This window comes from Astyanax mexicanus, chromosome 18 (genome assembly GCF_023375975.1).
Source record: "Astyanax mexicanus isolate ESR-SI-001 chromosome 18, AstMex3_surface, whole genome shotgun sequence".
In the NCBI taxonomy this organism is placed as follows: Eukaryota; Metazoa; Chordata; class Actinopteri; order Characiformes; family Acestrorhamphidae; genus Astyanax; species Astyanax mexicanus.
The window spans coordinates 45843310-45861384 of record NC_064425.1 but is presented as its reverse complement, the minus strand read 5'-3'; the positions used below and the strand labels follow the sequence as shown (position 1 = coordinate 45861384).

General features: G+C 40.3%; 1 protein-coding gene across 3 annotated transcripts in view; it reads left to right on the top strand.

The window, feature by feature from the left end:
* nbeab (neurobeachin b) overlaps positions 1–18075 on the top strand; it is a 301773-nt gene that overhangs the window by 64504 nt on the left and 219194 nt on the right. For all 3 annotated transcript variants that reach the window (XM_049466932.1, XM_049466931.1, XM_049466933.1), the window contains exons 9-14: positions 4819–5016; positions 5462–5595; positions 6329–6437; positions 7985–8137; positions 10131–10299; positions 17431–17510. In XM_049466932.1, the coding sequence (XP_049322889.1) occupies positions 4819–5016; positions 5462–5595; positions 6329–6437; positions 7985–8137; positions 10131–10299; positions 17431–17510 (843 nt within the window). The remainder of the gene's footprint in view (positions 1–4818; positions 5017–5461; positions 5596–6328; positions 6438–7984; positions 8138–10130; positions 10300–17430; positions 17511–18075) is intronic.

The window sequence follows — 18075 nt, the reverse complement described above, 5'->3', positions numbered from 1 at the left end:
AGAAAAACCCACAGAGTTACTCATACAATTTCCTGCCAGGCTTTTTTATGAAATGTAATATTTCTTTTTTTGTCACAGATTGATTTGTTTGCTTTACTTTTGCTTTGATTCAGCTGGAACACATCCGCTGTGTCACATATATTGGTAGAGTGTTCCTTGGGGACTTTTCTTTCCTGTTTCTGAGGCGGTGCAGGTTAATTGTTTGTTGTAAGGACGAAAGTAGCTTTTCTCTGCAGGTCCCGGGAGTCCTCTTAGCTGTCTGTAGGTCTGATAGAAGTTTCAGTACACAGTGGAGGAAACATGGGGCAAAACCAGAAAACTGTTTCAACAACAGAGCATTAGCATGGAGCAACATTTACAATTTTGTCTAAAATAAGATAATAATAACTGTGGTAACACCATATAGTAAGCATGTATAAAACATTTGTGAGAGAAAGTGAATGAGTCTGTGCTGTGAGACACAAAAAGAGACATTCATTTCTGTGTTCTGAGGTCATTTGCAAGGTAATCTTACAGAACACAACCGTCTGTTCTCTGGGGTGGAAATTGAATTTCTGGTGTAGATGTCAAGTTCTGAGTGTCTGGGGTTAAAGTTCAAGTTGAGTCTCTAGTGGATGTCCAGAGTCAAGTTAATGGATAAGGAGTTCATGTTTAAACTCTTATCAGGTATGTATGTCCTTTTTAATATTCTGGGGTAGAAGTGCTTTGGAGTCGGGCTCTGGCTATAGATTCTGGGGTTGAGTCTGAGTTAATGTTTTGGAGTCAGACTCTAGCTGTAGACTCTGGGGGTAAGGTTTCTGAGTAAGAGTCTGAGTTTTGTCTCAACACTCTGGTTGGTAGAAAATTCTCTAATTTGAGTTTCTGGAGTAGGACTCTCAGTTGAGTAGAGTGATTGGAGTCCAACACAAGTCTGATCTCTAGAGTAAAACTCTGAGTAGAATCTATTTTAGTGGGAGCCCTACAGAAGTCAGATCTCTGGAGCTGGACTGTCTGTATAGTGTCTGGTTTAGTCTAGTCTTTAGTTGAGACTTTCAGGCTGGATTTGAGCAGATTTTCTGAGATGGATGTGAAAGTCCAGGTCTTAGGTCTGTGGGGTGGAGTCCGAGTGAAGGCTTGAGTCTCTGGAGTCAGAGTGTTCAGCGTTTGGGATGTGCAGCTAATTTAAGTTTCTGGAATCTCTGAGTTTGGGCTCTCAGGAGAATTTCTGGTGTTAGAGTCCAACTTGAGTCTCTGGGGAAGAACTCTGTGTAAAGTGAGAATCATGTCTCAAGTGGCTGCTTTATGCATCCAAGAGTCTGTCCTATTTCAGTCTCTGAAATGGGTGTTTAAATGTAGTCACACATTTCTGACTTTTGACTTTACAGGTTAATATTTGAACATCATTGCTAGACTAGTTTTCTTCATAATCATTGTTCTTGTGCTTTTTATTTTTGTTGAGAAAATGCAGATAATTCAGATTGTGAACTGTAGATGTTAAATATTAAAATCGAGTCAGTAGTATCAGGCTCGGCTCGTGTCTCGCTGCCTCCAGTGCCTGAAGGTAGAGGCTGTGATCTGTGGAAGAGTCTGGGAGAATATTCTGCAGCGTTGCCTTTAGCCTTAACTCTCTACACTGTTAGCCTTGGGCCACACATCCCTGCGTTAAACTCCGGAGAAAGAGACGTGACTTAAAGCTGCGCTGTATTACAGTGTGACAGAGTTCATAATGTAGGAATATCATGATTTAAAAGTGATGATGCAGCTGAAAAAGAGCAAATTTAAACACATTTTCCTGACCTAAATGTAGTAAATCAGCCAGGACATGTTAAGTGTCTATAATTTGCTTTGCAGTTTTGCACCTTGCATCTTGTTTATTGATTTTGGATCTTAAATGGAAACTGAAACACCAATCACCAATAATTTATTACTTTTTTTCTTCACCACCAATAATTATCTTGAGTAATGAGAAGCCATAAATACAGTAAATTTGACTTTGAGCCAAACCAAAGAGTTAATTTAATTTAACTCATTTTAAGCCTACACTCAGGATCTGATGCACATTTTATTATTAAAGATTGTGTGTCAACATTTTATTAGATTCATTTTATACCTTTCGGGTGTTTTTTTGTTTTATTTTATTGTCAATTTCTGCAAATTTGCCTTGAAGGCCTGAAAAAGTCATGAGAAGATCATTAGAAATGTATTGGTTAAATCATGTATGAACCCTGACTGTATTTATGCATGTCTTTCTTGAATGCATGAGATTTAAAAGCAGACGTACTTTAAATGTCCAGTCGTTTCACATTCTTCCTGCTGCACCATAAACCTGATATAACAGGACATCAACTCGTCAGAGTCTCGGAGCCGAGCTGTGGAGAGCAGGAGGATATATTTTCTGTCTGATGGATCGTATCACTGAGTGTCAGATATATTCAGAGGTTATTCATAAGAGCCACTTCAACACTGCGGTACCTGCTGAGCCACTTCCAGACCTGGATTCTGACTGTCTCTATAGAGCACAGAGACATTTACCACAGTCCTGCCGTCCTGCCGTCTCGCTCCTGCAGTGCTGGTTTTGTTGTATTCCTCCTCTGCTGTCCAGTTGTCAGAATAGTCCCTGTCCTTTTTTATATGGTGTTGTATTTAGTTTTGGTATCTAGTTTGGGGCTGTTCGGCACCTCACAGGTAAAACTTTGATCGAGCTTCAGGTGAACTGAGGAAAAACAGCTGTTCTCACAGAAACACTGAGATATAGAACATGTGTAGAAGTGAGAAACGCAGTGTGTAATCATATTTTGGTCTTGTTCTGTCTGTAACTTGGTTTGTTCTTGTTCGTTGCTGTCTGTTAAGTCATTCTCAGTTTTTGTCCTGCAGGACCCTGTAGATGAGCTGTCCTGCTGTGTTTTCTGCTCCTGTGGGAGTCGACTCTCATATTTTCCCATTTATTTAGCTGTACCATCCAGTCTCAGGGGATTGTTATAGAAATGTCACCATTTAATTACATCATTCTCTAATTAACATATTGAGAATTTAGCTTTTATCATTTACAGAATGTGGAACTCCTTTAAATGACAATACTCAGCAACGGGTGAAGTGGAATGAGGGGTTTATATATGCCAGTGAGCAGGTGTTCAGTATTCAGGTGATTGGCTTCCTGGAGGTGCCGTGTGCAATGTCATGTGATTGTGAGAGTCAGTGTGTGGTGCATCCTGGGTATCGTAGTCCAGAGACTGGAGATCACAGGTAGAGTTTAGTGTGGGAGCGCTTTCAACCACTTCTGTATGATTTAAATTTTAGAGACACATGCTTTTTTTCCAATTCTAATTTATGAATTTGCTGCATCTGAATCAAAGATACTAAATTCAGGAATCTATGAATGATCACACTCTCTATTATTTCAGTGCAGCGTAATACTGAACTAGTTTCTGAATTCTGACTGTATTGTAGAGGCTGTCTGACTCGTTTTACAATTACCATCCTTTTAAATCCACTTACTGATACGAGACCTGATCCGTACACGCCTATAAAAGCAGTTACTGTACAGATACTGCTCAGCTGCTCTCACCTCCAGCAGGGAGGATCTGGATCTCGGTCACACCTGGATGACGTCAGCGTCTCCAGGTATCAGGTGCAGACGCTGCAGTAGAAGTGAGGTTTAACAGCAGGAATAAAACTACTGCGCTCCCTCATCTCTCCTCTTCAGCTCGTCTCCGCGATGCTTCTCTTGTCACTCGGCTCATTCATAATTCATCAGATTCCTCAGACGTTAGATGATATTAATCTGTAATTAAAAGAAATCTTTCTTTTCGGTGTGACACCGCTGGGTCATCGTTAATACGCTCAGGCAGCAGTTAAGTGGATGGGTTTTACAGCCTGCGTGATTCTATTATACAATACTTTTAGTTAAGATATCATTAATCAACCTATTCTATATTTATATCATAGTGAAAGGACAGTACTTTAAATCAGTGTTAAAACAGTGGTTTACTACTAGTTTTACTGTGTTTATATTTACACTGCCTGAACAAAATAAAAGTCTCCACCTGGAAGCACTTTTTAGCTAGTTCTAATCCATATTATTGCAGGAACTATTCAGTAAAGAAACCAAGTAAAGAAAAAAATCAGTCAGTCAGCCCGAAATGTAAAAATAAATCAAGATCTTTGAAAGTATCCTCAAGTTCAGTCGAACAAAGACCATCTAGAACATTATAATGATGGAACTGGCACTCATCAGGTCCGCCCCAGGACAGGATAGAAGAGCGAGAGTTTCCTCTGTTGTACAGGATGAGTTTATCAGAGTTTCGAGCCTCAAAAACCACAAGTTAACAAACAGCTCCTCAGATAAGAGCATCTAAATACTTCACAGAGTATTTTAGTTTGTTTAACACTGTTTTTAAGTTTCTACATGATTCATTATGTGTTCCTTCATAATCTGATAGATCACTTTACTATTCATTTACTCTGTAGAAAAACAAATATATGAAAACACTGAATGAGAAGGTGCGTCAAATTTCTTGTCGGTATTGTAACGTGTTCACAATATTTATTATGTGCCTACTCAAATGTATCTATACTGTACAATACATAAATATATTTCATATTACTCTCCTTAGTTTTTTGTATTATAATATGTCTGGCTGTTCTGTTTCACTCTCTCGCTCTGTCTGTTCTGTTCGTTTCTTAACCTCATTCTGTTTCTCTGCTCATCAGTCCTTCAGCAGATCCTCACCATCCTCTCCATAACTCACTTCACCTGCCACTCACTGCTGTACCTGTCAGTGTCCTCCACAACCTGTCCTCACTTTCTCTCTCTCTCTCTCTCTCTCTCTCGTTCTGCAGAGCACCTTTAAGTTTAAGTCAGAGAGTGATATCCACCTGGCGGAGCATCATAAGCAGGTGTTGTATGATGGGAAGTTGGCGAACAGTATCTGCTTCACCTACAACGCTAAAGCCACCGACGCCCAGCTGTGCCTGGAGTCGTCCCCCAGAGACAACCCGTCCATCTTCGTCCACTCACCTCACGCCCTCATGCTGCAGGTAAGAGTGGATAGAATTCATTTTACCAAATTTAAACTGGAATATAATCAAGAGGAAGATGGATGATCACAAACCATCAAACCACCAAACTGAACTGCTTGAATTTTTGCACCAGGAGTAAAGCAGCATAAAGTTATCCAAAAGCAGTGTGTAAGACTGGTGGAGGAGAACATGATGCCAAGATGCATGAAAAAAACTGTGATTAAAAACCACCAGGATTATTCCACCAAATATTGATTATTTCTGAACTCTTAAAACTTTATGAATATGAACTTGTTTTCTTTGCATTTGCATAGAATAGATAGATAGATAGATAGATAGATAGATATGGGTGGGTATAGGTAGGTAAGTAGGTCAGAAGAAGGTAGGTATAGCTTCCTCTGATCCCTTCCTCTCTCTCTCTCTCTCTCCCTCTCTCTCTGTCTCTTTCTCTCTCTCTCTCCAGGATGTGAAGGCCACAGTGACTCACTCTATTCACAGTGCTATTCACTCTATCGGGGGGATCCAGGTGCTTTTCCCTCTGTTCGCTCAGCTCGACTTCCACCAGCACAGCGAGAGCCAGGTGGAGACCACCGTGTGGTGAGTGACCTCTGACCCCACGCTGTCTGACCCTCAACACATTCACATCTTCTTACTGTTATTGTTATTTTTATAAACTCAAGGGCGTGAGTTTACTGTGGTAGAGAGAAATGATCCAAACCGGGAGCTTCAGCCCCAAAAACATCAGATTTATAATACAGTTATTAATGATATGTCTTAGAATGTAGTTTCCTCTATAAAGAATTTGGAAATGAAATTGGAGGGTGAAGACCAGCACACGCCTCCTCTGATACATGTGAAGTCAGACTCCGCCTCTTTTTGAGCTGCTGCTGATGCTGTAGCATTGCCGAGTAGCATCACAGCGCTAACGCTCGGAGGAAAGAGCAGCGACTCTGTGGTTCTGATACATCAGCTCACAGACGCAGCCTTGTGCTGATCCACATCACCCTAGGAGTGATGAGGGGAAAGAGAGAGCGCCATCTACTGTACTGTACCCACCCAGAGAGAGAGCAAGGACTACTGTGCTCTCTCAGGGCTCCGGCAGCTGATGGCACTGTGGCAGTGTTAAATTTAACTCTCTAAATTTTACTGTGTACAAATGTGTACATATATTTATTTAATCTTTCCTTGTGTTGATGTTGTTCTTTTGTTTTTGCTGTGAACTGAAGAATTCTGGGAGAATCCTGAGTGAGGAGTTTAGAATAAGGATGTTACTCAGTGATGTTGAAGGACAGTGGGGTGATTGACAGGTTGATGTTGCTGTGGTTTTCAGTGCGACTCTCCTGGCGTTTCTGGTGGAGCTGCTGAAGAGCTCAGTGGCCATGCAGGAGCAGATGCTGGGGGGGAAGGGCTTCCTGGTGATCGGGTACCTGCTGGAAAAGGTGAGTGCAGATTCTTCAGTTAGCAGAAGTAAATAAATAAAGCAGGGTTTATACTTTTACACAAAAAACAGCTCACATTCATACTAGAGACACAACTAGACATTTAAAAATAATAAAAATAAAATAAACGATGGAATAAGACCTTTAAGAGTGAGTATAGGTGTATAATATAAAGCACTTTCCTGCTGTTTGGGTAAATAAAACAGTACAGTATTTTCTCCAGAGTTTTCCTGTGATAGAAAGAGGTCAGTATGACTAGTGGTGACTCTGTGTCTCTGATGATCCATTACATTATGACCTCTCTGTAAACAGGACAGAAATATCTGAGCGCTGGAGTTTATAGTGGTGATGATTTGTGAGCGTCCTTGTGTTTGTGTTGCTTTAGAGTAAGAGAAATATATAAAACTATATAAATATAATATAAAACAGAGACAGCCGTGTGTGTGTGTGTGTGTGTGTGTGTGGTGTGTGGTGTGTGTGTGTGTGTATAATAATGTGACAGTATCTGATCCTGCAGCAGCAGTCCTGCTGATATCTGTCCCGTTCACACCTGCAGCCATCTGCTACTGTCCTGTTCACCCTCACGTCCCGTACCTGCCGCCCCGCAGGTGTCAGACAGCACTAATCACCACCAGCCTCCCTCAGTCCTCCATCCGCTCCAAAGTCAAAGTGCAACTATAAGTTTTTAGATTTTTTGTTTATAGGATGCGTCAGGCTGCAGATATAATTATATTACATATTTCCTTCCTGCTGTACAGTTTTATACGTCTCTCTTACTGAAATGGATATTTCAGTATTGTCTATATACTGGTACGTTTCATAAATACAAATGTGAACTAGAAAAGGCAAAGTTCGTGAACAAACTTTAAGTTGGCTTGTCAAATAGTTACTAAGTTGTGTAGTGTGTGTGTGGTGTGGAGTGGGTTGTGGAGTGTTTGGAATGTGGTGTGGAGTGGGTTGTGGAGTGTTTGGAATGTGGTGTGGAGTATGTGTGGTGGAGTGTGGGGTGAGTTGTGTGTATCAGGTGTGGAGTATGTGTGGTGTGGAGTGTGTGTGGTGTGGTGTGTAGAGTGTGGTGTGTGTGTGGAGTGCATGGGGTGTGGAGTGTGTAAAGGGTGGGGGGTGTGTGGTTTGGAGTGAGGTGTGTGTGTGGAGTGCATGGGGTGTGGAGTGTGTAAAGGGTGGGGGGTGTGTGGTTTGGAGTGAGGTGTGTGTGTGGAGTGCATGGGGTGTGGAGTGTGTAAAGGGTGGGGGGTGTGTGGTTTGGAGTGAGGTGTGTGTGGTGTGTGGAGTGTGTGGAGTGTTTGTGGTGTGTAGAGTGTGTGGTGTGGTGTGGAGTGTGTGTGGTGTGGAGTATGTGTGGTGTATTGCTATCTTGGCAACGGAAAACACAGGTGATAATTTAAAACATAAGTTAAAATAAGTTAAAACATATTCATATATAGAGCTCTGTAAAAAATGTAGAGAGCACCTTGAGTTACTGATTCCAGACGTTATAGATGATTATAAATGATAATAGACTCTCTGTTCTCTCTGTTGTTCTCCAGTCGTCTCGGGTGCACATAACCCGGGCTGTTCTGGAACAGTTCCTGTCTTTCGCTAAATACCTGGACGCTCTGAGTCACGGAGCTCCTCTCCTGAAGCAGCTCTGTGATCACATCCTGTTCAACGCCGCCATCTGGATCCACACCCCGGCCAAGGTGAGAACATCTCCTCAGGGTCCGCTCACCTCTACTGTCCCTGAACACACATATTTCACCCTGTCAAAACACTGCGGAGAGGAACCGCTAAACATAGATCAGCTATAACTCCACCAGAGCAGCGTTAGAGCCAGAGCAGCGCTAGAGCCTGAGCAGCAGAGGGACGGTGGGCGTAGAGCGCAGTAGGGGGGATGGAGCTCAGGCTGTGGGTTACGGTAGCATCAACTGGAATTCTGCCATTTATAGTAAAATTACAGCCCAGTTTTCGGCAGTTATCTCTCGCTCAGACTCACTACTGCTCACACATTTTAATATTAGCTTAAATACACTCCTTAACCTGAGCCAGGACACATACCACACAGTGTATTATTGCTTTTTGATGCTAAAAGCTTGCATCTCAAATTTTCAATTTTTGATATAATGTGAATCTGGCACTTTACAAGAAACTAATAGAAATGCACCAATGATTTTGTAGAGTTAATTGCATTAAATGAGTTTTTTGTGTCACTAAAAAAAACACAAACATAAAAAACAGTACATTGAGTAAAGATGCATAAATACAGACACTACTCGTGTAGTGTCATGTGATCATGTGTGGTTAAGGCAGTCTGGGTAATGGAGTCCAGGGGTAGTAGTTTGTTCTCATCTTAATGTTGACAGCTTTATGTTGTAATCCCTCTTAATATTCTATTATTGTTCTAAATGAGAGGAACTCATCACTTTCTATGTCCCATTGCATTGTGGGAAAATAGGTTCTATTATACTTTTTACAAGAGGTGCTTCAACCGAGCGGCCTAGCTTTAGCTTTTAGCTCTGTATTTAGCATTTACATCAGATCTAATACTGGTAAATGTTTCTTTACATTAAGTGGAAACTGTGGTTTCTGTCATGATGCTCGAGTGGATTAGTTTAGGTATTAACGCTGATGCTGATTGGTGGGTGATATGCTTCTATTAGCTTAGCTACATGGCTCTAGTGCAAAACTATGGTTTTAGGCTGTATGATGCTTTAAAAGAACATGAAGAAAGTGAAGAGGATGGCCTGGTTTTGGAGTGGTTATAGATCTGGTCAGTGGGTGTTTCAGTATCTGGTCTGCGGGTGGTTGGAGGAGATGTGATGGTTTTTAAAGCTGGTGTGTAATTTAGCGGCGCTGTTCTCCCGCTGCTGCTGCTGTTGGAGGCGGGCGGTCGGTCTGTTCTCTCAGAGGGAAGTTTGTTTTGAAATGCTAAAGATTGAAATTCGGCCCCCTGCGCTCAGTAATGACCCGTGAAGGAGTGGATGAGGCGTATCAGAGAGGAGGACCACGATCTGCCTCCCAAACACACTCAGCTCACCACCACCCTCCATACATACAGAACAGAGAGAGAGAGAGCATAAAAACATAAAACATAAGAGAGCATTAAAAAAATGATGAGTTTCTTTGATTTTATCTAAATAAAAACCTCTGGAATATAATCAAGAGGAAGATGGATGATCACAAGCCATCAAACCACCAAACTGAACTGCTTGAATTTTTGCACCAGGAGTAAAGCAGCATAAAGTTATCCAAAAGCAGTGTGTAAGACTGGTGGAGGAAGAGAACATGATGCCAAGATGCATAAAAAGAAAACTGTGATTAAAAACCACCTGCTCCAGCTCCATCACATCACCAACAGACTCAACAACCATCACTTACTCAGAAATATACTTTAGATTAGGATCAGGATGAGGGGTGTGTAGTGATGAACTCTGAAGCTGTATGAAGTATTTAGTAGTGAGTATAGTGAAATTTAACGACTGGACCTGTTGTACAGGTGCTGCATCCAGTCACAGTGCTGGAGTTCACTGAGCTCCTGAATACAGTGAGTTGGAGGGATGAGTCGGTAGTATTGATGCTGTAATATAGCTGCTGCCTCTGTTTTTGAACTGAAATCATCTTCCTGATGGCGTGTCCTTAATTAATTACTGACTGAAAGATTAAAATAAAAGTACAGTTTTTGTTTGTGTTTTTCAGGTGCAGTTATCGTTGTACACGTACCTGTCTGCAGAATTCATCGGCACAGCGACCATCTATAACACCATCCGGCGCGTGGGGACGGTGCTGCAGCTCATGCACACACTGAAGTATTATTACTGGGCGGTTAACCCCGCCCCCTGCAGCTCCATCACCCCCAAAGGCCTGGGTAAGAATACTGCACCACCATAACTGATTTTACCTTATTTAGATTTATTCACAAATAGTGAGCTGTAATCAGATCTAAATCAGCTCATAAGCTCATCAGCACACTCTTCATAAAACTGACTCAGTTATAAAAATATAAAATAAAAATTACAAAAAAAAAATACTACAACCAGAACAAAACCAGTGTGCGCAATAAATGAAGGTCAGTCAGTCTGAAAAAAATGTTATATGGTTGAAAGTATCCTCAGTGAAGCTGACCCCTCATATATTCAGAAACGAAATAAAAATATTTCCATTCATTAGATTTTTGCTGCTGGTTTGTGCAGAAAAATCATCATTCATGCTGATATTGTTATAAAAAAAATAAACACTTCGTCATTCAGTCATTTAAATAAACGTTTAATATCAAACCAGCTTCAGACAGCCTGTACCTGTTTTACTTAATCTTATTTATTCTTGACTTTTATCAATAACTGTACTTAGCTAGCTAAGCTAGGTGAAGCTAAGCTAAGTAAACAAAACTGTAAAAACAAAAGACTTTCTTTTAAAGTTAATCGAGTGCTGAATGTTAATCTCTTCTGAAAACTATTTATTTGTGTGAGTAAAGAGCTTCTGTTTATTTACAGTAAGATTAGATTCCAAAATTTCTCCAGAACTAAGGCTAACGGCTAACTGTTTGTGGGTTAATGCTAATGCTGCTCCAGCAGTGCTAGCTAGGGTTAGTTAGCAGCAGGCTACAGGCCGATAATACTCACCTCTAAACCGGAAAATAGTGAGCATTGTTAGCGGCTAATGCTAATGCTGCTACAGTCTCAGTGCTGGAGAACTAAACTGAAACTCCTGTATAACTCTGTACTTCAGTGGAGTGTCTTTACTGCTCCTTAATACCTGACTGATAGAATTCATACATAAGGAGCACCGGATTATAAGAAGCTCTGATGATTTTAGGGAAAATTAAAGGATTTTAAGTGTAAATCCATACGTTGTTCGAATTTAAATGATTTAAGTCTGTTTTACATAAAATTGGATATTTCTAAACAATACTCAACTATTTTGAGTTAGTTGAACTGAATTTGTGAGCACAGATACTGTACTATTCAAACTGAGATCTTTGAGTTAAACCAACTTATAATAACTGAGTTTAGTCTGTTTTGCCATTAACAGCTTCCTTTCTATTGGCTTTTTCACAATCTATTTGCATACTGGGTGTGTCCAACAGTTTCTGACAGACACTCACCATTAGTGTGTAGTGATTCCCCCTGAGCTACCTTACAAATAACTCAACTTCCCGTTTAGTTAACTTGATGTTTTAATTTATGCTAACTCAAATTTTCATTTCACATTACTTAACATTTTTAAGGCAACCGGTTTCCTTAATTTTTTAAAGTAAATTCAGCTTATCCGGCTCACAGTGCAGTTTGATAATGCATTATAAATGGATTATTTGGTGCTAATGAATGTGTTATGCAGGAACCTTTTAAAGATAATGTCTGGGTGGTGGAGGAGCCGTGTAATCCCCTCTCAGACTCACATGTTGACCTCATCACTGTTTTAATGCTGTGCTTTCAGACCCGTCTCTCTGTTTTTATTATGAGAGGTGAATGGGTGAGGTCATCGCTCCGGTCGTGCCGTTAGCGCCGTTAGCGCCGCTGCTCTGTATAATAGCGAGTCTGTCTCAGAGCGAGTTATGCTGCACAAAATCAGACTTAAAACAGCCATTCAGATCCGTCTCAGAGCGTTCTGGACGTCTGACTCGCGGTAATTGGACGTCTAATGAAGTGACACTGAGGCAGATAACCCTGCTGAGCTCTGCTTAATGACTGTCAACAGATTAACTTCTGAGAACGTTGATTTGGCCTTCATCTACAAGACGAAATAAAACCTCTCACTTGCTCTTTTACTGTTTTCTTCTTTTCCTTCCAGTTTCTTTACATTAGACACAGTTTTCCTCAGAGCTATAGACTGTAAGATCTGCTCAGATGTTTCGTTTTTGCTGTATTCAAGCAGTTCAGTTTGGTGGTTTGATGGTTTGTGATCATCCATCTTCCTCTTGATTATATTCCAGAGGTTTTTAATTTGGTAAAATCAAAGAAACTCATCATTTTTAAGTGATCTCTTATTTTTTTCCAGAGCTGTATATTAAATCACCTTAAATCTGTAAAACTGAGATAAGAGGAAGCCTGGTTTCCCTGAATACAATCAAATCCTTATGGCAATGCTTTAAAATATTTTAGAAAGTCTTTTTCCCAAGACAGTAGAGACAGTTACTCCAACAAAAGCAGGATAAACTCGGCAGTAAATGTCAGGGAGTTGGAGAGGGTGCATGTACTGTATACACACACATTACTAGAGTAGCTGTACAAGCTCAAGCAAACACACACACACACACACACAGACACACTCACACACACAGACACACTCACACAGTACAGTATATGTGTTCTGGCCCTGAAGAGCTTCTGATCCTCTGTAGACCCGGCTGAGCTCAGAAGAATGGAGTTTCTCTGAATGAATAACTGATGAAAGCTTCAGTGTGGTGGAGACTCCAGTTCAGCCTCACTGGGCTAAATTTAGCCCCAGATTCACTTCTTACTCTGCAACTCCCTCAAAACATCCATCTTTTCTTCTCTCTCTCTCTCTCTCTCTCTCTCTCTCTCTCTCTCACTTTCTCCTGCTCTAAATCTCATTGTCCGTCTTTCTTTCTGAAGCCGGCTGCTCTCTTTATTCCCTCTTTTCCCCTCTGTGTCTTTACTCCCCTGATACCCAGTCTTACTCTCTGTCTGTCTCGCTCTCTGTCTCTCTCTCTGTAAGGATGTTTAAGCCCCCAGCAGTAGCCGTGTTTCAGTCTCCTGCATTATGCATGATTTACCCCGTAAATAAACCCCTGCTTGTGGAATGGGGGGATCTTTAATCGTGTTGACTGGGGTTTGGAGCTCATATGATTGTTGGTTAAGCTCCACGCCGGCTAAAAGAGTCTCCTGAGAGTGATTTGGATACACTGACCACAAACACAAGTTTAAGAAACTTTTTTTCAGATGAATATAACTCAATAGAGACTCAGCGTAAAGCAGACGAGAGCTATTATACTGTATTTGTTCTCAGAGAGATTGTATTTATAAAAGTTCAGGGGAATTGTGGGGCTACTGAATCTACTGAATGTTGTAGAAGAGTTTAAACCCACACTCTGAAAAGTCAGTATTGAGAACAACTTTATGGGGCTCTGAGTGGTCCAGCAGGCTAAGCTAAGCTAACACTATGATCAGGTGATTGCTGGTTCAAATCCTGTTCATGCAGCTTGCCATCAGCTGCTGGAGCCCTGAGAGAGCACAGTTGTAGTCCTTGCTGTTTCTCTCTGGGTGGGTACAGTACAGTGTATGGCGCTCTTTCCCCTGTTCATCACTCCTAGGGTAGCATCACAGCTCGGAGGAAAGCGCAGCTACTCGTTTCTGATACATCAGCTCACAGATGCAGCCTTGTGCTGAACCACATCACCCTAGGAGTGATGAGGGGAAAGAGAGAGCGCCATCTACTGTACTGTACCCACCCAGAGAGAGCAAGACCAACTGTGCTCTCTCAGGGCTCCAGCAGCTGATGGCAAGCTGCATGAACAAGATTCAAACTAGCGATATCCCGACTATAGTGGCAGAACTTTAGTCCGCTGGGCCACTCACAGCCCAAGAATGTAGATATGTTGATCAGGCTGGCTTGTATTGATTTATCAGTAATTGGTCGGAGGCTGCAGGACACTTTGTCTTGTGCTGTAAGAGACGGCTGAGGGAGGAGACGGCGCCGTAATGAAGTGTTCAATTAACACAACAAAGAGGAACGACAGCACTGTGAGGAGAGGAAGTATCTCTCTCTCTCTCTCTCTCTCTCTCTTTCAGCAGAATCTTCAAATTAAAGAGATGCATCACTTTAACAGCAGCTCTGTGGATCTGCAGGTTATTAAGTGTAATCACTGCTGTATCACTCTAACAGAACACAAGGGTTACTCATAAGTCATAAAGGTCAACACTCAACAGATATGATACATATATATATTGCTAGAAAAAGTATGTGAACTCTTTGGGATTATACTTGGATTTCTGCATAAATTGGTGATTAAATGTGTTCTGATCTTCATCTAAATCACAACAAAAGACAGTCTCCTTAAATTAAAACTACACAAATAATAATATGTTTGCTTGATTTTACTGAGCACAACATGTTAACATTCACAGTGAGGGGGGGAGGGAAAAATATGTGAACCCCTCGACTAATGACTTTTCCCAATTAATGACCAATTTATGCAGAAATCCAAGTACAATCCCAAAGGGTTCACATACTTTTTCTTGCAACTGTATATATATATATATATATATATATATATATTCCAAAATAGCCTTATTAGCATAGTAGTGATATTCACCCCTGAAACCAGCAGACTGAGGTAATTGGAGGTTTTAGGGGATTATTTAGATTAGGTAGATGAAGTGTAGTACAGCTCCACACCAAATCACTACATATTTACTCTGATCCACATTAATAAACACGTGCAGCAGAGTAATGAGTTTAATTTCACATCTCTCTGCTTTATAAACACACCTCCTCAGATCTGTTTGGATATCTGACCTCAGAGCAGCAGAGTTACAGCTCTGTGTGAGTTTACTGAGAAACAGACTGAAATATTCCCGCCATTTCATTTCTCAGAGTAAATCAGAGGAGCGTTCGGGAGCTCGGCTTCATTTAGAGGATTTAATGGAACAGGAGGGGCGCTGGTTAAAGAAAGCTGGTATCATTTGTTCTATCGATTTCTCTGTTTTTTTTATAATCACGCTCTTTCTCTTCTTCTCCTCTAAACTCAGACAAATTCATTAAAAATCCAATACTCTCCATTTTCTCCCAAACGCTTTATACCAGCTGGAACTGGGCTGTCAGATTCTGATTGATCTGATCTGAATCAGTTTGAGATGGTAAATAGTTTCATTATAAAGCTTTAGGCTCAGAATACAAGAGGGAAATACTTAATGTTTATATTTCATTAGAGCGTTTCTCTCTGAGAGAAAACAACACACTGACTCTCCATACTAATGTTCTGCAAAATGTATGCACGAGGGATACACTGAATATTTGGCAACCGAAATATTTTGCACAAAAAAAGCAAAAAAAAACACATACACTGGCAACAAATATATATGGAGCCCCTGAAGGGACATGCTCACCACTTACTATCTGGTGCTCACCACTTACTGTCCGGTGCTTGCCACTTACTATCTGGTGCTCACCACTTACTGTCTGGTGCTTACCACTTAATATGTGGTGCTCACCGCTTACTATGTGGTGCTCACCACTTACTGTCTGGTGCTCACCACTTTGGTGCTTTATATGAGCTGGATTCTCCTGTAGAGTTAAATAACAGTTTGTATATTCTCTATATTAACCAATATAAATTAAACTAATGAAATGTTATATCTTATTACTGGACATGTCATTATTCCAAAATCAAAAAATCATTATGCTTTTCCAAAAATCTATCTTTTTTACAGCATGGGTTTACATTTACAACCTTTTCATCAATAAAGAAAAAATTAATGTATTTTTTAATATTGATCTTTAGCTCAGTGTTCAGTGTGTGTTGATAATGAGTAATGATGTAAAAGCTACAGGAGAACAGGGGGGGGGGGGGGGGTATAATTGAGATTGCGATTCTGTGTATAAACAGTATTTTGGCCCCGGGGACCACGAGGCCAGAAACACTCAGCCAGCTGAACCGCCCCCTGGATTAATTAGGCTTCAGTGTTTTTATCAGAAATAAAATACACACTGTAGAGCTGTGAGCAGAACTGTCAATACTGTCAGTATCAATATTGTCCACATGATTATGTAGGGTGCTAAAACTTTTGCCCAAATTATGATTTTTAAAAATCTCAATGAACAGACAGTGCTGTAGAGCAGTGGAGAGAAAGGGCGCTGGGCATGTTCTAACCTGGAAAAGGTCTACAATTAAAAAATGTTTTATTTTTTGTATTAGTAAAGTATCAAATTAGCAAATTCTGGATCTACAGAATGCTGAGAGATCTGTGATTGGGCCAAACTTGGAATTTGTAGCTCAAAAAGTGTGACTTCTAGATAAGATTGAATATTTTATTGGACACATTTCAGTGCTCTTCTATAGGAAAGTTTTGGCCCCTTTATTGTTTTTCTTTTGAAAACTTACTGTACAAATAAGATTGGACTATTGAACAAGAAGCTGCATACAAAACACCCATCATGCAATGAAACTGCACAGCCTAAAGGTGGAATGGTGTTCATACTTCAGAAAACAATATATCTATTGCTAAAACCTGTAACACGTGGAATCAGATGCTCGGCACCGGCTGAATATGGACAGATCAGACAACTAAAGCACATTAATCCACTGTTCACACAGTTTTAACTGAGTGGAGTCCTGTGAGTGAGTGTACTGAATAATCAGCAGTTTGTATTGATCACTGGCCGTTTGTCAGGATTGTAGGAGTACATACTGAGAATCGTGATCAGAAAGAAAAACAGAGCTGAAGAAGCTCACAGACTGAAGTGAAGTGAATTCACTGGTGCATCTATGAATATGACGTTTAATCAATTCAACGTCTTAATCATCAGATCAGATAACACAACAGATTACACTGTCCCTCTTCTTCATTCCTCATCAGATACTCTGATCTCCCTCTTCTTTAGCTAGTAGTTGTTTTGTAACAGGTAAATAAAGTGTTGGGGCACCTGTTTCTTTCTTTATTTTTTAATCTGAAATCAAGGCTATTAAAGATTTTATATTGCTCACCATATTTCCTTCAGACTATAAGGTACACTTAAATTCCTTTAATTTTCCTAAATTATAATTCCTTATAATCCGGTGCTCCTTATATATGAATTCTACCAGTCAGGTATTAAGGAGCAGTTAGTGTTTAGCTAATGCTAATGCTAATGCTTCAGCTTTAGTGTAATTCTGGAAATCTAAGCTTACTGTAAATAACTTCTAAAAAACTGGTAAAAAACCTTCTCTGGACAGTAGTTCCAGTTGCTTTTTAATACCCCTGATTGTTTTGATCAGCCATCTGTATCAGACCACCTTTAGAGCTCAGCATATCTCATTTATTTTCTGGTGTGTTCTCAGATGGTCCCCGACCTTCCCAAAAGGAGATCATCTCACTGAGAGCCTTCATGCTGCTCTTCCTCAAGCAGCTCATCCTCAAGGTAATCACCAGCTCTTCTTCTTCTTCTTAATCTACTGTTAGGAGTACATATAATGTAAAACTCTAAAGCTTTAAATTAAGGCTTTGATTACTATGGGTATACTTTCCTCCACAAAATGACAAATATATGAAGAAATCAGACTTTATTATCAGAAAAACAGATGAAGAATGTTAACAAATAGACCCTTAAAAGAGATCAACAACTTTAACACAGCTTCCATTACTGAACTATATATTTTAAATAGTTCCATAAACACTATAAATGGTGTTTTAATAAACTTAAAATACTCAATGTTTAGGTATTCAAATAGATATTTCTCAAAAAAGCAAGTCACTAATTTAATATTAATTCTGAGTGAATAATTACTTGTATAAAAACACTCATACAGTGAGGAACAGCAGCAGGAGCTCCTCAGATAAAGTGTTGTTCTCATTTCTCTCTAGCCAGAATGGAGTGAGAGGAGGGTTTAGGCTCCACATAGCTGAGCTTCCAGTTTATTAGCTTAGTGTTATTCTTCCACTAACACAGTTCTGATTGCTGTATCATATTTCACATTTTTACATGG